This window comes from Anguilla anguilla, chromosome 17 (assembly GCF_013347855.1).
Source record: "Anguilla anguilla isolate fAngAng1 chromosome 17, fAngAng1.pri, whole genome shotgun sequence".
Lineage (NCBI taxonomy): Eukaryota > Metazoa > Chordata > Actinopteri > Anguilliformes > Anguillidae > Anguilla > Anguilla anguilla.
In genome coordinates, this window is record NC_049217.1 from 25,263,384 (window position 1) to 25,285,461 (window position 22,078).

At 46.5% G+C, this 22,078-nt stretch overlaps 1 protein-coding gene across 1 annotated transcript in view; it reads left to right on the top strand.

The window, feature by feature from the left end:
* The window catches only part of LOC118216851 (rho GTPase-activating protein 44-like), a 45,014-nt gene that overhangs the window by 9,757 nt on the left and 13,179 nt on the right, over positions 1 to 22,078 (top strand). Inside the window, 12 exon segments of the mRNA XM_035398417.1 lie at positions 12,489 to 12,528; positions 13,682 to 13,801; positions 14,037 to 14,113; positions 14,365 to 14,476; positions 15,067 to 15,143; positions 16,837 to 16,954; positions 17,675 to 17,743; positions 18,175 to 18,256; positions 18,743 to 18,870; positions 19,468 to 19,579; positions 19,896 to 19,977; positions 20,356 to 20,436. Of these exon segments, the coding sequence (XP_035254308.1) occupies positions 12,489 to 12,528; positions 13,682 to 13,801; positions 14,037 to 14,113; positions 14,365 to 14,476; positions 15,067 to 15,143; positions 16,837 to 16,954; positions 17,675 to 17,743; positions 18,175 to 18,256; positions 18,743 to 18,870; positions 19,468 to 19,579; positions 19,896 to 19,977; positions 20,356 to 20,436 (1,098 nt within the window).

A 22,078-nucleotide genomic window follows, 5' to 3' on the forward strand; every position in this document is an offset into this window, starting at 1 on the left:
GCTGAAGGGGGGAACTCTAGCATGAAAAGGGCTTGTTTTTCAGAACAGTAAGTCTCCCGCCCCTGTCAGGTCATGTACTGTACATATGAGCAAAGCTACAGGGCTCCTTCTTTCTGTTCATGAGCAAAGCTACAGGCCATTCTCTCTCGTCTTGTCAGCCCTCATACAAGCAGAAACGACAGGCTTCCCTCTCTTTCGGCTGCACGCTCTCTGACTTCTGTGACTGAATTCTCACCAGGTGCGGACGTTTGTGGCATAGTGGTTAGAGCTGTGGACCGTGGAAAGCTCTAGTTATGGCGGGACTAAGAACTTTACTGGGTCTGTTCTTATTGGTTGTGACCATGTTGCTAGCTTCTTCAACTTCTGGAGCCTCTTGTGGTGGAACGCGCACTGTTCACTACGTCCAGCTCTGCTGGCTGCTGGCTAAGGCTTGATTGTTTTTTGTTTTTTTTTTTGTTTTGTTTTTTTGTCATTTCCTGTTTTCCACCCCAGAGTTTTATGTTGTTTTCAGAGCTCGCTAGTCTTAACTCCGATTTTACAAAACCCTCCTTCCCTGAGAGGAAATTGCACTTTCCCAAAATAAAATAAAATAAAAGTATGGGGTAGCTGGACCTCAGAGGATTGCTTGCATTTAATGAATGTAGAATGAAGTTTAAATGAGAGTAATCATGTACCATGTGGGAGAAAGGCTGGAAAACAGATTCTGAAAATACTGATTCTGCTTCGACACTAACGGCTATGAAGAGCTGTGTTCTGCACGGACGTAAATGCAATCCACCTTTATCTTTAGTCCCAGGAGTGTCGTAGACTGGCCGTAAGGTCCTGTGTTTCTTTGTAGTGCAGTTTCAAGTTTCTCTTGTTTCGTGGTTCAATGCGAACATCTTTTTTCTCACTCAGGCCAGCTTTATGCTTGTGTGTGTGTGTGTGTGTGTGTGTGTGTGTGTGTGTTTTTCCATTTGGCCCAGGAGTGTTTCCGTGGAAACAAGGAAGCATTCCAGGAAAAGGGAGCCGCGTCATGGTTCCTTTCCAGAGTCTTTCAAAACTGGGGATCTCCTCATTCACTTAAAATTCAATTCACTTTCAGTTCACTGCGGCTCTCTCTCTCTCTCTCTCTCTCTCTCTCTCTCCCCCCCTCTCTCTACCCCCCATGCTGCTCCTCCCCTCTTCCACAGCTCATAGTGTAGTTTTCAGAAAAGCTGGTCTTTATTAAGCACATTGTAATTCGAAGTGACCTAATTTTCCATGGCTGGCTCGGTTTGTGGCCTGTAACCAGCATGCAGATGACTGACGGTAGGCCTACTGAAGCCAACTGGCTTGTTGGCTTGTTGTGGCCCATTTTCCCTGTTTACACATACAACTGTGACGCTTGCAAAAATGCACTCTTTATTTTTTTTGCCATGGGGAAAAGGAGTTTGGGAATTGAGACCGCAGTCAGGCACAGTGTGATTTTAGGTAAGTAGGATGTGCTCCTGGATCAGCATCACTATTGTTGTTCCTGGAACAATATTTCTGTTAACCAATCATTGCCCTCTGATGTCATCAGTCTGTGCCAAGCAACCTTCCCCTGAGCCAATACAAAATTCTCTGAATCTCACTGCTTTTCCAGAGGGATATTGTTGAGATATTATTGTTGCTATTGTGTAATTGTGTAGCTCCCCATTTCAGTTCAAAACACTGAACAAAATCCTTAAGTTATGGGAAAACAAAACAGGAAAAAAACTGGGTGCTCTTGTAAAAATGTATTAGAGATGTAAGGTGGGTGCTCTTGGAACTGGGGTAACAAAGCAGTAGTAAATCAAAACTGAAATGGCTTCTAGGCACTCCAAAAATAAAAACAGAAGGATAAAAATTTATTAAAAATTCTTAATTGTTTTGACCATAATGTTAAAAATGGCAGGACATAAGACAAGCAAACACGTTTTTACAACAGCTAGTCTTCATCAGAGCTTGAAAGAAGGACATTCAGGTGTGGGCTCACCTATACAGACAAGGTGACAAATAGGAGGCAAATGCATTACATGAACATAACAAGAATTTGAATATATATTCAAAAAAAATCCTTGATATACAAAAACTTTTTTAGCTGAGCCTGTTCCAGTCATTTGTTTAAATGAGCGCTCTTAGTAGTTTACTATATTAGTAGCTAGCTACCTAGTTAGCTTGCTAGTTAGGCTAACAAGTATGCTTGCTAATAGTCTAGTCACTTGTTAGTTTAAAATTAAGACTGAACGGTTTATCGTTGTGAAACGACTCAGAGACCTGTGATTGTCACATTTTCTTTCATATCTCATATTGGAAAACGTTTATTCCGTGCCATTTCATCCGCCATGTTCCCGAATAGATATGTTGTTGTTGATCCAGGGACCATCATTGCCATATAGATCCTGGAGAGATTTGCTGATGTTGATCCAGGACCATGATCCCCATGTTGATTCTGGATAGATGCTAACGTTGCACCAGGATAATAATAGTCATGTTGTTCCAGGGCCACCATCGCCAAGTTAATCCGGGGTAGATTTGCTAATGTCGATTCAGGAAAAATATCACATTGTGGATCCTGGACAGAATTGTTAATGTTGTTCCAGGACTATCATTGCCATACAGATTTTGGATAGATTTGCTTGTGTTGATCCAGGGTGATCATTGTTGATTCTTCATAATCCTATTTCCCCAATCATTTTCCTGTTGTGACTAAGGTTACTTATATTTACATATTTGTTGCCATTTTGCATAAGAATTATATCCACTCTTTTTGTATTTATGCCAGTGATCCAATGTAACACATTAATTAGTTAATTAAGCATTAATTTGTAAACAGTAAATTGTTACTAGCATAGTTTGAGTTCTAACTACTAACTAACTAGTTAACTTAGCTCAGTTAGGCACACTGCCCCAGCGACAAATATGGTACAAGCCACTAAAATAGTGCTTGTGTGTGTGTGTGTTTGTGAATGGTGGAAATAAGGTGGCACTAAAATATTTTCACAAAATCAATTTTTTTGTTAAAATTTTACCTAACAGAAAAGCAAAGATATTGTGCACATAGCAGATGCCTTTCTGGAACCTGGGGCTTTTGGATGGAATTTTGAAAAGGCTGAGGAGCCTGTGGCTGTTCAGCATACACCGATGACATCCGAGGGCAGTGATTGGTTAATTGGAATGTCCTTCCATAAGCAACAAGGGATGTTGAGCCAGGGACATTTCCTACTTGGGTAAATCACGTTATCCCCGCAGTCAGGTTGGATGGGTTTCATAGTGGGACAGTATTCCTGTTTGTGTAGTGCGAAAAAGCCTGACATACCTATTTGGCCCCTGAAATGGACTTTTACTGGCAAAGGGACTTGCAGACCCTCAATCACAAGGTAATTTAGATGGCCCGCATTGTGACGCTGTCCAGTGACACAGCTCGATACTAATCGCAAAGCAGACAAGGTTATATGCTCACAGACTGAGGATTTGTCCCTTCGATGTTTTGGTGATTGAAAGCCAGAAATGAATTTATACAGAGAAAAGACATCCCTGAAATGTTTCAGTGATTTTTAAACGGGGTAATAGTAGAACAATCTGGCAAAATGTTCCCGCAAAAGATGAAAACAAATACATAACAGCCTGACAGATATCTGCTTCCTTGTAGTTGCTATGCACTTTGTAAAATGATAGTCTCTACCTTTTTCTGTATTTTTTTTTATAACTTTCATTTTAGAAAGTTGCTCTTGTGGTCTCTGATGTGTGACTAGTGACATTCAATCTGTGTAATTTTTCAGTGGTGATAATGTTGCGCGGTTGTGTCGTGATGTTTTGATGATTATTACAGTGGTTAAGCAAAGTTCATGTTTTCGACAGGCATACTTACAAGTATTGCAAGAAGGCTTCCGTTAACCGCGTTCATGTGGTGAAAGGGTGTTTGGTGGCAGAGCAGTGAAGTCATACGGCCTCATGCTTGGCAGTGTGGCATTGGCAGGTGCTCTATGGGGCAGAGCAGTGGGCAGAGGAGACAGAGGTGCTGAAACAGCATCGGTTCCCATATTTAGAACCCTCAGAGCCGCTCGCCGGGAATCCAGGATGTCTCTCGGCTGAAGGTGTGTTTATCTCAGCCCCGAAACGCCGGGGGACGGGAATTTTCCCCATAATGCCACGCGGCGTCGAATTAGATTTTTTACCAGCAGATGTGATGAACCCTGGTGGGGGCTGAATCTTTTGCACGGCACTCCCCTCCCCCCCCAATCCCCCCCCCCCCTTCCCCCCCCTCCCCCCCACCCCCAGCCCTGTGAGCTCTGTGGGACTCACGCCCAAGACGGCCAGGATTTTACCCGCAAAAACACACATCAACTGACTGCCAGAACGTCCTCTGGGGCTTCAGCCGCTGTTGAGAGGGAGAGGGAATGAGAGAAGGAGCTGGAGCGTGAGGAGCAGAGGGCTAAATTTAACACGGGCTGTGTGAAATCCTTACACTTCAGATACAGCGCTGCTACGAGCCGTTCTTTGTCCATACACAAATCTGATTGTGTTGACTAATGGGTCAATAAGTGAATGGTCAAAAGCATTGTGTTATGTGCGTATGTGTACATTGCAGTCCGCGAGTGTTTGGGCTGTGGCTCAATTTTTTGGTGGCTTTTGCTCTGTACTCCAGCACATTGGACTTGAAACCGAAACAATGAACCTGAGGTCAAAGTGCAGACTGTCCGCTTTAATTTGAGGGTGCATCCATGTCCGGGGAACCGTGTAGGAATTACAGCCATTGTGGATGTGGGGGTGAGGGTGTGGGCTAGGGATGGGTTAAGAATTGGTGTTGTTTCCTGGCACCCCCCCATCGCCCCCTCCCCCCCATAGCTCAATTCTATCATTCTTCCTTTTCTTTCTTTCATCCTCCCACCTCCCTCATTCCTGTTGACCCCACGCTTTGGGGAGGGGGGGGGGGCGGGGGGGGAGCAGCACGGCGTGCGCGATCGGCGGACGCTCGAGGACGAGACGCGCCAGGCGCCATGGAGAGACGGGCGGCGGACGGACGCGCGCTCGAGCGCGTACAGTAAATCACCCGGCGGTGACAAGGCCGCGCTGCTTTTAGTTGCGCCTTATTGTTCGCCAACAATCGCTCTCCGCTGCTGGACAAGGTCAGGGCTGCTCTCTGTCCTCTCTAGAGGCCGTGGGCAGAGGGCTTGGACACCAGGATGGGTGTGGCTCCCTCGTTCTTGGAAAACGGAAGCGGACTTTGGCTTGGGTTGTTTCTTTCTTTTTTATTTCGCTTTTTTTGTTTTGTTTTGTTTGTTTGGAGCAGACACAAAGATGTGAGCAGCAGTGGTTTTTTGTTCCATTTCATTTTAATTGTGCTATGTTTATGGATTAAATATGGCTGTAAATATACTGCAGTGTTTATGAAATGTAAAAAAACAACAACACATTTTTAAAGAAAATGCAGGTGCAGGTGCAATCTGATAGTGCTGCCTGGCGTTGTAAATGGCCTGTGTGTCACATTCAGGTCACCCACCGGCATTAGAGTACCGGTTCTACATTGTTACATCATTAGCTCAGCAGATGGTCCAGTTCACGCCTTGCATAGCTTATGTTCTGAAAGCTGTGGCCTACTGTCCGTTGACGCAGGTGGCCGCCTTGCTGAAGCGATTAGGGTGAAGCGCCTGGCTTGAGAGCGTGGCGCGTGGCCTTCTGGTGAGGCGTCCGGATTCCTTTGACCGTTGTGCCGGGCTGATCGTTGCTGCGGTTTGCATGATGACCTGCAGGCATCCGCTCGTCTCTCTTTCTTATGAACGCTACAGCAGTCGTGTCGGAGAGGGGTGTTTATGTACTGAGGCAGCTCTCATTTCACCCAGCGCCGTGCGTGTGTGGTTAGATTTTAAATTCGTATTCGAATGACGCCTGATACGTGGTACGAGATGCTAACTCAAGGCATGTATGCATTGCCAGGCTTATAAATGATGATGTAGCCACAGTCAATGATGGAACTAATGATCTTATCAAATGATAACAATAGTAATAATGGGGAGCATTAATACAAGATAGTAAAATAACTCTGAGCAGTGATTGTGGTCCGTTACTGTCTGTATTGCGTCAGTACTGTTACATGGTCCACAGTAATTTTCCACTGTCCACATCAGTACAGTTCCGTCTTCCACAAAAGTACAGTTCCATGTTCAATGTCAGTATTGTTTCAGGTTGTACATCAGAGATGCGTTCAAGTTCAGTGAACAGAGGCGAATGTTTGTGGCGAACATGTTTTCTTTGAACAGTTCGATTTGAATGGCTTTTTACGAACATTCCAAATTGTTTGCATTAAACATAAACAGACGTGGCGACGAGAGTGTTTGTACTCACAGCCGCTTCTGTGATCATCGATGATAAAAAAAATAGCTAGCTAGCGAACAATAATAACATTGGCTAGCTAGAAAAAACTGATCACACTGCAGCATCTTCAATTGAAATACCCAACTCGGTACCCAACATTTCCCTCAGTCCAGCATCCATTTTTGTTCACCGCAAACTACCTTTTCAGGCCATTCGCTTATGTTTGCAAACGTTCGCGGCGAACACAAAGCTAACGGAAGAAAGTTTGAAATAGTTTGCAAACGTTTGCAAATGTTCGCCTTGTTCGTTGAACTTGAACGCACCTCAGTACTGTTCTATGGTCCACATTGGTAAAGTTCCATGGTCCACGTCAGCACTGTTCCATGTTCCTCATCAGCACTGTTTCATGTTCCAGGTGCAATTCCACTCTTTAGCACAATGCTTGAATTCCTTCAGTATATTACATATCTTATACAATCTTGATCCCTCACTGCCTCTGTGAATGGGCCCCTCTGGTCTGTTCTGGTTTCAGATTGGCTAGGGAGTGAGGGCATAGAACTGCACTGCAGAGCAACACCCAAACAAGACCCTGGGATGCCAGTTTTGTTTTAGAAGTGAAACCGGACGGAGTGTAGCACAGTGGGTAAGGAACTGGGCTTGTAACCGAAAGGTCGCAGGTTCGATTCCTGGGTAAGGACACTGCCGTTGTACCCTTGAGCAAGGTACTTTACCTGCGTTGCTTCAGTATATATCCAGCTGTATAAATGGATACAATGTAAAATGCTATGTAAAAAGTTGTGTAAGTCGCTCTGGATAAGAGCGTCTGCTAAATGCCTCTAATGTAATCTAATGTAATGTAATGTAATGAAACCGTAAATGCCCAGTCAGTAGTGTGGGTCAGTGTTGTATCCACGCAACTTGTGGCGGTAAAAATAAAAGTGTTTTCCCTTTTAAAACTGAGGGAGAGAGAGGGACAGATAAACAAACCGGTGAACACTCAGACAAGGCAACAGAGTCGGCTGAAAAAGGTTTGACTTCAGGACTTTGATGCCATGATGCTATAATTGCTGAATTGGTCAGGTAGAGATCCAGCTGTATAAATGTGTTACCTGTAATAGTGTAACCTGGGTAAGTGGCTCTACATAAGAGCATCTGTTAAATGCAGTAATATAATGTAATGGAGACTGCGTTGCTCAGTCATTAGATTTCTTTGTTTGCTTTTAGCTCAGGGGTACATCAAAGTAATGGTTTTGTGGCTCCAAACTAGTGTGACGAGCAGGCTGCAGCTGCCCCATTAAATAATCCTTATGCACACCTCTATTCACAGTCCTTACTTATATACCTGCTACATACTTTCCACCTTCATATGCTTGTCTTTTACACAGCCTTGCTTTAAACACCCTTCCATTTACCTGTCTCCAGTTATAGCCCTACCATGCCATGCCATCTGATTATCTATCCATATCCATAATTCCTTCACACTTTCATCTCTCATATTCACATGCTTGTGTAATGGCAGCCACCTTCAACTGTTTATCATTCAGACTACCCTTACAGTGAGCGGGCTGCCATGGCAACTGCCCCCCCTCCCCCCCCCTTTTTTTTTTCTGTGAGGTGAGAAGAGAGCAAGGCATGCTGGGAAGGCATCATGCTTCACCTCGAACAGCTCTCGGGGGTGCTTGAGTCCTTTTGGCCTGCCTATGCCACACACTGCCTTGCTGAGCATCCAGAGAGAGTGAGGGAGAGAGAGAGAGAGAGAGAGAGAGAAAGAGAGAGAGGGGGGGAGGGACTGTAATTGCCCCATTTCTCCATCAGGAGTTGGGGGGTTATCCAATCAAGATTACCAGGAACATTCGCAGTAATGTGAAAGAAGAATCATGATACGATTATTGCCATTTATTAGTGTTATTAATTTTAGAACAAAAATCGGTAGTTGCATAAAGAAAACATGGGGGTTGACCATAAGATTACTTGAATTACTAGGATTTAAGGGATAAAGAAAGATTCTCTGATGCTTATAACTCTGTGCTGAACAGAATAGACTTCCTGTCTGACTACAAGAGCTGGGTTTTTTTTATCACCCTAAATCACTGAGCTCAATTACACAGGGAGATTCCCTGTCCACCCTTGTAACTCCTTCTTTACCATAGATATTACAGTCCTCCTGGTCCTTAGTCCTCTCTGTTTGCCTGTGTGGCAGATAGTGCCTCCATGTATGATTGGTCTCTGGTCTCTCCTGGGTTTTATATTCTAACTGAACTTGTTGTTTGATATTTGTACCAACTGAATGCTGTGGATGTGGTGCCAGTTTCCACCAAACTGGCGGTAAAGAAAGGTCTTTTGTGTAGGTGCCGAAAAGGATCTGGCCCTGTTGATGGAAGATTGCAGGTTTGATTCCCAGCTGGGCTATGACAAATGCTTCCCTTGGGGGGGTGGTTGAACAATGTCTGAATGGCCTCAGTAAATTACCCAGCCAAGTAAACGGGATAGAAACGTAAGCTTAAAATGTGAGCCGCCGTATACAACGCAAGTGTGTTTCCCCAAGGACATTAATAATAACAGCGTGCCTGTCACACCGAGAAGAGATTTTTTTACTTGTTCCTTTATTTATGTTTTTATACAGCTGAGGTCTTTTCACGTATTACGCGAGATCGGGCGATGCAGTCGTCTGTTTTTGGTTTTGGCGATACGGCAGGGTGGGGGCAGGCCTTTTTGGAGCGTGCTGAAGAACGGTGGGAGTCGGTTTCTCTGGGTCCGCCTGCTCCTGCATTCGCCCTTGCAGAAGGATGGATGAGTCATGAGCTGCGTGCTGCTGAGGAAGAGGCCTTTTTTTTTTTTTTCAATTTCATGCCTTACTTTTGGGATGTCTGCCCCCTGGTGGACGAGTGTGGGAATAGACACAAGGCAAAATGCGGTGACAGGAATGGACTCGCATCCAGAATGTTACATATCTCACATTTAAAAAAGGCTGAACTAAAAGGTAAAACATTAAAGTATGTGGGTTATTTTGTTTAATATGCAGTAAAGTTATTTACAGTGGCGTTCATTTAATCCTCCCATTGCCACTATCCGTGTGGGGGGGGATCTTTATTTCACAAACACCACCCATAAATAAAAAAGAGGATTGTGGCAAAGAAATAAGACAAATTTTCCTTTAAACAGTACAGAACAAAACTCTTTTCGCGGGACACATCCCCCATGTGGCCTGCGTGCTGTGTGGTTAAAAACTGTATGTGCTGCCATTTTGAATCAATCCTAGAAGATAATCTTTAGGTCATACACTAGGGAAGGGGGAATCAAAGAATGGGAAATAATAGCAGGGCATTGAATAATAATAATCAAAAGTGGCTCCAGCATTTACTCCCTGTTGTGGTAGCGCCGACCCCGGTCCACGCCCGTACTTCTGGAGCTACCACACTTGCATTTGCTGTGCGGTGACCCTCTCCTGCTGGACTCACTGTACCTTTGACCACAGTGCGCTAGTAAAATTCTAAAGGAAAGTGTTGCTCTCTCTCCGTTGTATTGTGTCTGTGACGACTGGGGATCCGCTGCTATATTTATCGACCAGGGTGAGCAGCGTAAGAGACACCTAGCCATGACATTGTTTTTATGGGCTCCGGTGAGCTGGGAGCTGAGCCTGGCAGCAACAGGTCGCACTGCTGTGTTCCGAACCCTGACTGTGTTTGGGATCTGCACTGTGGGGTAACCTCGATGTTATGGAGCCTGACTGTGTCAGGGAACTGTGCTGTTGGGGAAACTGACTGTGTCAGGGAACTGCGCTGTTGGGGAAACTGACTGTGTCAGGGAACTGTGCTGTTGGGGAATCTGACTGTGTCAGGGAACTGTGCTGTTGGGGAATCTGACTGTGTCAGGGAACTGTGCTGTTGGGGAATCTGACTGTGTCATGGAACTGTGCTGTTGGGGAATCTGACTGTGTCAGGGAACTGGACCGGTTGGATATGTTATGTAAGTCCGTGCATTATGCTGGTGTGGGCATTGTGTAGGGGATATATTGCGTAGGAGCGTGTGTTACAAGCTGTGCTATAATGCATCTGACTGATGTTGGCATGCCAGCGGATGGAGCCGGTGTGAGGTACCATTAGCATGTGAGGCGGTGCTCGTCATTTTGACGACACCCTTGTACTCGCTCTTCACGATACGGCGTGAAAGACGTGTGACACGCTGTCCGGCAGCGTCGCTGGCAAATGGAAACGGATCCGAGGCAGATTTACGCTTTGCTGCCATCGATCATGTAGCCATGACAACAAGGCTCTCCGGGCTTACAGACAGCTTGGGAGTGCAGCTGCCTGCACTCGGGGAATATACTGCCTCTTGCTTTTTATACTGAACCTGCCTGAGTGTGTGAGTGTGTGTGTGTGTGTGTGTGTCTGTGTGTCTGTGTGTGTCTGTGTGTGTCTGTGTGTGTCTGTGTGTGTTCGTGTAGTTCAGTTCTGAAAAAAGTCAGGAACAATAGTGGGTGCATTAGCATTCCGTTACCACTCACTCTCTCTCTCTCTCTCTTTTGCTCACTCTCTCTTGCGCACTCTCTCTCTTCCTCTCCCTCTCCTGTGCTCTCTCTCTCTTCCTCTCCCTCTCCTGTGCTCTCTCTCTCTCTTCCTCTCCCTCTCCTGTGCTCTCTCTCTCTCTCTCTCTCTCTCTGTCTCCCTCCCTCTCTGCATTAATGGCTCAGTTTATTCATTGATGGAGTGAATTGTTGCACTTTAACTGAAGAATTGCAGCAGGAAGGTGGGCGTGTCACTTCTGAATATTCAGTGCTGCTTTCGTGGAGAGCTCTGACCATCAGTTATCCTTCGGGTGCAACACCCGACGGTCCACGTTTCCCGCCTCAGTGAAACCAGTTAGGCCACACACACACACACACGTACAGACACACACACACACACACGCACACTGCTTCTCTCCCTCCTCTTTCCCTGTACTCCCACACTGAGCTGCAATGTGGAGAAGAAAGCTACACAGCACTCGAGCCAAGCTCTGCAAGACCGCAGCGTGAGTCTAATCTGCGTCTCGGGGGGGGGGGGGGGGGGGGGGGGAGGAGGAGGGCCGTGTGCAGGTCGCATTTTCACACTTCTGGATCAGCGCGGGCCTGCGCACCTGCTAATTTTGCACAGCGAGAAACCTCCGTGCCTTCGGGAGCACGCCGTCACCGAGCGTTTGGAACCGATCCTCATTAGATTAGAGTGAGTTGCCTTCATAATGGGCCTGCTTAATGGGTGTTAGCCACTGCAAGACCTCTGTAATTTTATTCACATTTAATATTGAGAAAATGCGCACTGTGTTTTTTTTTTTGGCGGGGGGGAGGGGGGTGTATTTGAAATGTCTGATTTGACTGCTGGTTTTAGGCTAATTACTCCAGCACATCCAGTACCCACCCCCTCTCCAGTAGTGTACATTGTCATCCATTGCCTTCAGTATTTTCAAAGGTATTCTTTAAAATTTCATAATCTCGGCACTGAAATAGCTGTACGTCAGCACGTGCGTATTTATATATGTATGTGTGAGTCTCGGCAGTGGTGCAGGATTGTACCATTTTGCAGGGTCGGCGGGGGGGTGGGGGTGGGGGTGGGGGGGGGGGGACTTGATACACCCCCACCTCAATCAGCCGATCCTAACACCCACATGTCCCACAGATAAGCGAGCGCGAGATGACTCTCTCTCTCTCTGGCTGCCCACCTTCAGTTTACGGTTATGTCTCTTTTGTTCCTTAGTGAAGTGCACCAGAGACAGGGAGCAAAGAGGAAGGGCTCTGCAGTTCAGAGCTCTGGAGTGCTGGCTGTCTGGGGCTCAGCGCTGCCAAAAGGTAGCCTGGTTCAGACTGGCAGAGCCTCATCCGTTAAACAGGGGAAGGGGTTCTATTCTGATGATGATGATGATGATGATTATGGCAATCATCAATGTGATTGTGATGGAGATTATATATATATATATATATATATATATATATATATACATATATATTATTATTATTATTATTATTTCACATATATATAGGATACAGGGGGATGCTTGCTGTCTGTAGTTATTTCATGAAAGCACATGGTGTGTGTGGTTTGTGCACACTTAAGTGGAAGTAGCGGGGAGCCCCAAGGCTGCGCGCTGTAGCTGTGTAATGGAACCCCCTGTGCTAATTACTATAATGGCGCTAACTGGTTGTTTTCTTCTGTTCGCAGGGCGGAAAAAACAGAAGTGTTGAGTGAGGACCTTCTGCAGGTGAGATAATGGCTTTCCATTTGTTCGCAAATGGGTTTTGTGTGTGTGTGTGCATGCATGTGTGTGTGTGTGTGTGTGTCTGTCTGTCTGTCTCTCTCTCTGCCTGTGCCTGCTTGTGTTTGTGTTTTTGTTGTGTAGACACACCCAGGTTTCGACTGGTACGCCCCTACCCCAAACCCCGGGCTGCAATTGCAAGCTCCCCCATCCCCCCCCCACTCCCCCAGCTGCAAATTTTTCCGGTACACCCATGATTGGAACTCTGGTGCCATTACTGGGAGAGAGAGAGTACAAGTTGAGTATGTGTGCCGATGTGTCTATTTGCGTGAAAGCGGGTGTGTTATGAATGTTAAGTGAGTGATCTGCGCTTCTTACTCTCAACATATTGATTAGCCTGAAATGGAGTACAGGGCCTCATTCTTAAAAGGCCCAGCCGAGTGAGAATTACTCCGTGCAACATCAAAGAGTCAACAAGCCCGATGAAGTGAGATTATAAGAGGAACGAAAGAAAGATTTTGTATCCTTTATTGTAGGCGTGTGTAAGTGTAGGAGGTGGGAGTTGTGTGGGTAGCTGCTGTAAGTTCTCTGCCTTCATCTGGGTTTTATCTGGGGTTTAATGAAGTAGCTCTTGAGCTGTGACTAATCTCTGACTCTGGACCACAGATAGTTGTCTTTCACTATACTACTGTGTGTGTGTGTGTGTGTGTGTGTATGTTTGCGTGTGCATGTTTTGTGTGTCTGTGTGTGTGTGTGTGTTGTGTGTATCTGTGTGCACGTCTGTGTCTGTCTGTGTGTGCACGTGTGTGTTGTGTGCATCTGTGTGCATGTGTGTGTGTGTGTTTGTGTGTGGCATGTCTGTGTCTGTACGTATCTGTGTGCGTGTCTGTGTCTGTGTGTGTGTGTGTGGCATGTCTGTGTCTATGTGTATCTGTGTTCCGTGTCTGTGTCTGTGTCTGTGTTTGTGTGTGTGTGTGTGCGGCCTGTCTGTGTCTGTGTGCACTGTGTGCATGTCTGTGTTGTGTGCGGTTAGTTTTGGTGCATGAGTGCAAATGCGTTTGTGTTATACAAGTGGAAGAGTGCACGTTGTGTTGAATTGATAGGCTGGACCCTGGGTCGGCCGTTTGAGCATGCTCACTAGCAGGTCTCATTTGGCCAGGTGGAGAAACGCCTGGAGCTGGTGAAGCAGGTGTCCCACAGCACTCACAAGAGGCTGACCGCCTGCCTGCAAGGACAGCAGGGGGCAGAAGTGGACAAGAGGTCCGTCAAATCCCCTTCGGTACGTGCCAGTAACACATCGCCCTACTAGGAACACTCACTGTCTTTTCAAAGCTAGTATAACATGCGCTGCCTTTGTCCGTTGTCAGCATTAGAGCAGAACGCCATGGCTCCAATACATGCGGTGTGTTGTGGTTACTTTTGGTCGGACTGGTCTTGGAATTGTTCTGTTATTTTTCTCTCTTGCTCTCTCTCTCTTTTCCCTTTTTCACTCCCTTTCATTCCTCTCTCGACAGAAAAAGCTTCCCCTTACCACACTGGCACAGTGTCTGCTAGAGGGGGCTGCAGTGCTGGGAGACGACTCTCTGTTGGGGTGAGTTTTCTCAACAAGCACACACACACACACACACATACACACGCACACACACACACACACAGACACACACACACACACATACACACGCACGCACACGCTGTTACTCACAGATGCGAACGCACATGCTCTTACGCACTTTTACACAAACACACGTTGTACAATGGGCTGGCCTGGTGATCGGGATTATCTCTGTCCTCTAACTGGCTGTCTCCTGGTGAGATCGTGTTCTCATTGGCTGTCCCTTGCAGGAAGATGCTGAAGCTGTGTGGAGACACCGAAGACAAGCTGGCCCAGGAGCTCATCCTCTTCGAATTTCAGATTGAACGCGATGTGGTCGAACCGCTCTATGTGCTGGCTGAGGTGAACCACCCACTCCCTGACCATTAGTGTCTTTCCACTCTGACCATAACCACAACTGCAACCGTTCCCTTCTCAGTTTTGTGAACCCCACGGTCGTCATGGTCTCCTCTCAGAAATGGGCCGTCTGACTGAGCAATTCGCTACCGTGTTCTAGCACCCACAGAGAGAGTTTGACGCGTATCAGTGACACTCTTCTCCCTGATATGTTAATAGCCTGCAGCAGCTTCTTACTGTGTAAAACTCCCATTCTCTTCACAGGAAGCAGGCGTCCAATTAAATCCAAATCCTTTGACCCACCATCTAATCACTAATTACTAACCCTGGCTTGATTAATGATTGTTTTGCATCACTGGGGCTCTGTAACACTGGCTGAAAGGACCAAACCTCCTCTTGAATTGAGCTAGTGAGGTTCTTTTTTTGGGGTTATTAAGAGGGTGAGTCAATGCACCGATTTAGCCCGATGGAATGTATTTAGTCGGTAATTACCTGGTCGAAACCCATTGGTAAATTGCTGTTTTCTCTGTCTCAAGGGGTTGTGTCTTATAATTGGTTCTTCTGAACGGATCCTCGTCCTGTGATTGGTCCCGCAGGTGGAGATCCCCAACATCCAGAAACAGAGGAGACATTTAGCCAAGCTCGTCCTGGATATGGACTCCTCAAGGACCCGGTGAGGAACAATCTCACATTTCTCATTTCCAATCCACTGCTCTATTTTAGTATATCTTACCAGTGCAAATTCTTATGCTCCATTTTCTCCTTTGATTTTTTTTTCTCTTGTTTTGTGTGACCAACCCGCAAAACCTTTTTGATTGAGAGAGATAATTAAAGACAAAGGATGCTCAATCTGTAGCTTATTTTGTGTTCGCTTTTAGAATATGTCTCTTCTCGTTATGTGTTATATTTTGGGAGGAGTCCTGTTCATAGTCACGTCGGTTCAGCCGTTTTAATTGAACTGAAATTGAGTAGGAGAGCAGAGGCACGGAGAGTACAAAAGAGAGAGAGAGAGAGAGAGGTGGGGAGACATTATTTTGTTTGTTTTTTTGTATGTACACAACATTTTTGTACGTACACACGGGGCATTTCCTGCTCCTCCTTTGCTAAATTGTTGTGTACGTGAACTGTATTTGAGTGTAGCAGTCAGCCACCATCAGCACAGAGAAACAGAATAGATCCAGGTATAGATATGATGAAGCCATTTTATTGAGGGGTACATCGGTAATGCTGCACATTTTCACCGCTTATACATGCAGTTAAATGCGAAGGTATTGGAACGGTGGAACCATTTTTGTTGTTTCGGCTCTGTACTCTGGCACACTTGGCTTGAGAGCTTTCTGTGTGGTGTTTGCATGCTGGGTGTGCCCTGCGATAGTTTGGCGGCCTGTCCAGGGTGTATTCCTCTCACCCAATGCACGCTGGGATAGGCTCCAGCACCCCCGCGACCCCGCAACCCTTCTCAGGATGATGTGCAGATAATAGACGGATGGAAAATGAATGTGGAATGAGGTAAAAGTCCAGAGGGTCACCTTTAATTTAAGGGTATTTACATCCATTCATATAGGTATTGGAGCCCTTTTATGCATAGTCCCCCCATTTTAGGGGAGCAAAAGTAATGGGACAAATCGACATAATCTGAAATAAAGTTTTCATATTTAGTACTTGGTTGCAAATCCTTTGCATCCGCTGACCGCATGGAGTCTGTGATCCATAGACATCACCGCTGTGTGTCTTCCCTGATGATGCTCTGCCAGGCCTGTACTGCAGCCATCTTTCTGTTTGTTTCTGGGGCAGTCTTGCCTTCGGTCTTGTGTCCAGGACGTGAGACGCGTATTGAATTCAGGAAGTGGGTGATCCACTTGGCCAGTCAAGAACGTTCCACATTTTGGCCCTGAAAAAATCCTTGCTCACCTTAGCAGAATGTTTGGGGTCGTTGTCCTGCTGCATGGTGCAGTGCCATTCAATGAGTTTTTGAGGCATTTGGTTGGTTCTGAGCAGATAAGATGTTTCTGCACACTGCAGAATTCATCCTGCTGTTCCTGTCAGCATTCACATCATCAATGAGGACAAGTGAGCCAGTTTCCATGGCACCCATACATTTTCCTCTTTCCCTCCACATTTTCCTCTTTCCCTCACTTTTGTACAGGTTAATACTTGTCTCATCTGTCCATAAGACTTTGCTCCAGAACTAAAGTTCTTTAAATGTACTTTTAAAAAAAAATCAAACTGTAATCTGGCAGTTCTGTTCTTGAGTCTTACCAGTGGTTTGCATCTTGTGGTGAACCCTCTGAGGTTATGCTGGTGTAGTCTTGATGCCCCTACACACAGTTGGCCAGGCTGGTCTAATATCTCTTCCTGGCCCCTAGGTGGCAGCAGTCCTCAAAGTCCTCAAGCCATCCCAGTAACCAGCAGCAGGGCGGGGCCAAAGCCGACCATCTCAGGGAGGAGATGGAAGAGGCAGCCAATCGGATGGAGATCTGCAGGGTGATTTGCTGTCTCCCTCTCTACTGATAGGCCTGTCACTCTACCTTTCTTTGTTCTGTATCTATAGTTTAAACCTGGGCTGTCCAACCCTTTTCCTGGAGATCCACCATCCTGTAGGTTTTCATTTCAGCCCTAATTTGGCACACAGGATTCTAGTAATTAGAAGCTCAACAAGATCTCTCGAAGTTGAATGAGGTGTGCTCTGTTAGGGTTGTAGGTAGGTTATCAGGAACAGGGTTTGGCAGCCCTGATTAAATCTTCCATTTTCATCTGTTTCCCAATAAACCTTACACTGTAATATACTGTATGGGGGTGTGACATAGCTCAGGAGGTAAGAGCGGTTGTCTGGCAGTCGGAGGGTTGCCGGTTCGATCCCCCCGCCCTGGACGTGTCAAAGTGTCCCTGAGCAAGACACCTAACCCCTAATTGCTCCTAACGAGCTGATTGATACCTTGCATGGTAGCCTTTCACCGTTGGTGTGTGAGTGTGTGTGTGAATGGGTGAATGAGAGGCATCAATTGTAAAGTGCTTTGGATAAAAGCGCTATTTAAATGCAGTCCATTTACCATTTATGTAACTGCATTAACTTCCACCAACCACAAATCAGCCAAATGTGTATGTATCGCATGCACACTGAAATGCATTTCCGGATTTAAAAATTTAAAATCTTAATTGTATTAGGAAAATATTCACCTGAATTTGAATTTGTTTCTCTTCTAGGATCAATTATCAGCAGATATGTATAATTTTGTGGCCAAAGAAATAGACTATGCAAACTACTTCCAGACGGTAAGCCCAATGTTCACATTATTCTGTTGACTGTTTGCACACTGTTGTTTCCGGTTAAACAGTTGGTTAACCCATGTAACTTCCGTATTACAACTACACGTTGTTAATCTGACACATAACTTTGTTGGTTTCTGGAATTAAATATTATTGGAATAATCCTAGCCCTATAATAAAGCTTTAGCCTAAGTCTGATCCAGTGCAACCTTACCATAACCTGCAGGAAGTGACATGCATAGCTGTCACAAAGTATGGTGTTCTGTCTATTTCGCCAAATCAGTGGCATGTGTAGCAGAGGCATATTATGGTGTTAGTATGCTGAAAAAATCACTCCCATCCTCTCTTTCCCTCTCGTTTTCTCTCCCTTTGTCCTCCTCTCCTCTCTATTTTCCCCTCTACTATCCCTCTCTCCTCCTTTGCTCCTGTATCTGCAGCTAATAGAAGTGCAGGCAGAGTACCACAGGAAGTCTTTAGAGATCCTGCAAAGTATCCTGCCTCAGATCAAAGCTCATCAAGGTGAGTCCCCACTGCTTCCTGTCATGTGACCTTTCTGCAGTTCAGCCGAAACAGTAGTCGCATCGTCCTCCTGCAGTTTCCAGCTACTTCCTGTCACATGACCACAATGCAGTGCCCAGAGAGTGACTCGTTGTGTGTACGCTGTGCAGACAGAGCCAGAAAGTCTACATGTACATGGCAGGAAGTGTGCTAACGTATGGTCTTTGTGTGTGTGTGTACGCATGCCTGTGTGCATTTTCACACTGTGTCGGTGCAGAGGCATTGCTTTACATTACAGGATTTTAGCAGACGCTCTTATCCAGAGCGACTTACGCAACTTTCACATAGCATTGATATTGCATCCATTCATACAGCTGGACAGATACTGAAGCAATGCAGGTTAAGTACCTTGCTCAAGGGTACCCGGGGAATCGAACCTGTGACCTTTAGGTTACAAGACCAGCGCCTTACCCGTTATACTACACTGCTACCCATTATGTTACACAGAGGCCTGGGTGGAGAAGCCTTCGTTTGGGAAGGCGCTGGAAGAGCACCTGACGGTCAGCGGTCGCGAGATCGCCTTCCCCATCGAGGCCTGCGTGACCATGCTGCTGGAGTGCGGCATGCAGGAGGAGGTGAGACCTCTCCCAACCCCCCACCCCGCCCCGTCCCCCACGCCAAAAGGTCTCCACACACCTCCGCACCCTCAGCAGGACCTTACCGCGCACCCCGCACAGAACCCTAATCAAGGCTATCAAGGCTCATCCCATGGAAACTGAATTAAACTGAGGGATAATACGGGAGGAATGCTTATTAACCCTTATTCTGCACTCTGAGCGGATTGTGTGACACTTAGGTCAGATACCATTACATTACATTACATTACATTACATTACAGGCATTTGGCAGACGCTCTTATCCAGAGCGACATACAACAAAGTGTATAACCATAACCAGGAACAAGTATGACGAAACCCCTAGAGAGAAGTACCGGTCCAAGTACGGGGAACAACCGCATAGTTCATGAGGAGTGAGTTTAAAAAGTGATTTAAAAAAAAAATGCTTTTGACTTGTCCAGTTAGCGTTTGTTCAGTTAACAGGTGAATGAAACGTTTGGTCTGGTGCTGTCACTCACGCCAATGAGATTTAAGAAGCTGGTCACGTGGTGTTGCCCTGGCCAGTGAGAGCGAAGCAGAGCCCAGCCACTTCACGCTTGCTTTGTGGGTTTGTAGGGCCTGTTCCGCGTGGCTCCTTCGGCCTCCAAGCTGAAGAAGCTGAAGGCGTCACTGGACTGTGGCGTCCTGGACGTGCAGGAGTATTCCGCTGACCCCCACGCCATCGCGGGTGAGCCATGCCACCCACATGCAGCCATCGCCATGGCATCCTTTACCAAGGACATTGGCCTGTCATGTGGTGTGAACTTTGTGCCTGACAGAGGTCCCCCTCCCTTTCTTTCTCTCGCTCTCTCTCTCTTTCACACACACGCGCACATACACACACTTTCTCTCTCTCTCTGTCTCCCACACACTCTCTCTCTGTCTCACTCTTTCTTTCTCTCTCTCTCTCTCACACACACACACTCTCTCTCTCTCTTTCATACACACACAAATGCTCTCTCTCTCTCTCTCTCTCTCTCTCTCTCTCTCACTCCCTCTCTTAGGGGCACTGAAATCCTACCTACGTGAGCTCCCAGAACCATTAATGACCTTTGATCTCTATGATGAGTGGATCCAGGCTTCAAAGTAAGAGCTCTTTGCTTCAGTACTCCTGCGAACTCTTCACCATGAGCACCAGCACATTACACAGTGCCTGGGTCCTGATAGGTCATTTGACACTACAGGTTATGCTTCCTGGCTCTCGGCTCTGAATATCTGCTTACCAGAAGTCACTGCACGTACATATTTTAACTTCACGTTCACTAACACTCATGACACATTGAATACCACAGTCTCTTCACAGACGGTGGAATTGGGGACCTTCTTGTTTGAGTCATGTTCTATAGAGGAATTTGGATCTTCTATTTGATGTGTTTTGTTGTGACAGTCTATTACTGCTGCTAAAAAGTGATGATGTGACGCTGTGTGGGCTTTTCTCTGCCATAATCGTTTCTCTCTTGGCAGTATTCAAGATCAGGACAAGAGACTGCAGGCGCTGCTGGCAGCTTGTGAGAAGCTACCCCCAGACAACATCAACAATTTCAGGTGAGCCTTCACCCTCATCCAATTCTAAATTGACTTTTAACGTACAATGTTTGACATGTTTTTCTGTTCCAGAGGAGAACAAAGATGCTTCAAAGCTTTGAGATGAGAGAACCACTATTATGATAACTGCTGTTTTTTGTTTGGCCATATCAAGGGAAATTTGCATTGAAGGTGACTTCCTCTGTAGTGTACATATCACACATTATGGCTCAATATTTACTGTAGCGTCTCTGGATGAGCTGCCTTGCTTTAAAAAGGTGAAACTAGAGCTCCCCACTAAAGCCCGCAGCCTTCTGGTTGCACAGCCCGTTCTTCACGGGCGTGTACGCTCTGTCGCAGCTGCGTAGTGCCGAGCGCTCACCTGAAAGTGTGCGTGATGCGGGTGTTTTGTGGAATAAATCTTTGTTGTTAGTAAATGTTGTTGCTAACATGTAGGGGGTGAGGTGGGAAGAGGGCATTGTAGGTTGGCTGTCATTTTCTGTCATTGCCTTGACAACTGTGTCTGGGTTTGAGCCTTGAAACAGTGTCCAGGTTTGAGCCTTGACACAGTGTCTGGGTTTTCAGTGGAAATATATTTACCAGCGCGCTTCCTTTGGCCATGCTGTGGTAAGTCGTGTCATAATTCTTTTTCTTGTAACAAGCCTGAAAGGACACACATACGGGTAGTTATTTATCCTTTTATCATTTTTTTTTTTTACCAGTGAATTCTTTTCCCCCCTTTTCCCCTAATTTAAAATGCCCAGTCATATTTAGTGCGTTCAGGCTCTTTCTCCTGACTGCGTGGCGAGATGGCGCCTCTTTTTTCTCGCGCCGCGTCGAGGGGGCGCGCCCCGCGCGCGGCTGTGTGGCGGCCCGCGGAGGCTCTGTCTGACCCGAAGGGTCTCTCTTGCATAAGGCACCGGGAGCGGGCCCCTGCTAAATGCAGCCCTTCCTCCTCAGGGCTGGTTCCGTAGGAAGGAAGCATCACTCTGCCCCCTGCTGGGCTGGAGGCCGCAGTGCGCGCACGCCCAGGATCCTGTAGTCGGATTCTGTAGCTTATCGCCGCACCAGAGATTTCAGTATCAGCTGGACAAGACACACGAGCCATCGGACGCACCTTTTTATTTTGCGGTTTTTGTGTTAGTTTGGGGGGGGGGGGGGTGCGACGATGACATTATCCCACCGAGGGTGTCCCCTGCCAGCCGAGCATGTTTAATTTGTTTGGAGTCCTTTTCCGTTGGGAGGGCAGGAGCTCGTTAGCACGTTAGCACGGATGCAGATGTCCTTTGCCTGCTTTCTTTGGGCAGTCTGAAGTCTGACGGCATGCCAAGTTTACACCTTCAAACTGAAAATTCAAACCGAAGGTTCAAACTGAAAGGGAGGGAAACCGAAATAACAAACTGCCGGCCTGACGGTGTTTCATGACTCCTGCTTTATTCGGCTGTTGTTGGTTCTGGTGGTGGTCATACGCTGTGTCTGTTGGCATACCCCAGAGGCAGGCAGAGACCCCCTTCTGTCGCTGCTCAGTGATCAGTTATGAAATATTGATTGCATTTTTAATAATTGCCAGAGCCTACAGTGCTGGTTTCCAAACTGTGTGCTCGTGTGACAGACTTTCAACAGAAATGCACAGTAGACATTGTGCTAATCGCATTCTTTGCTC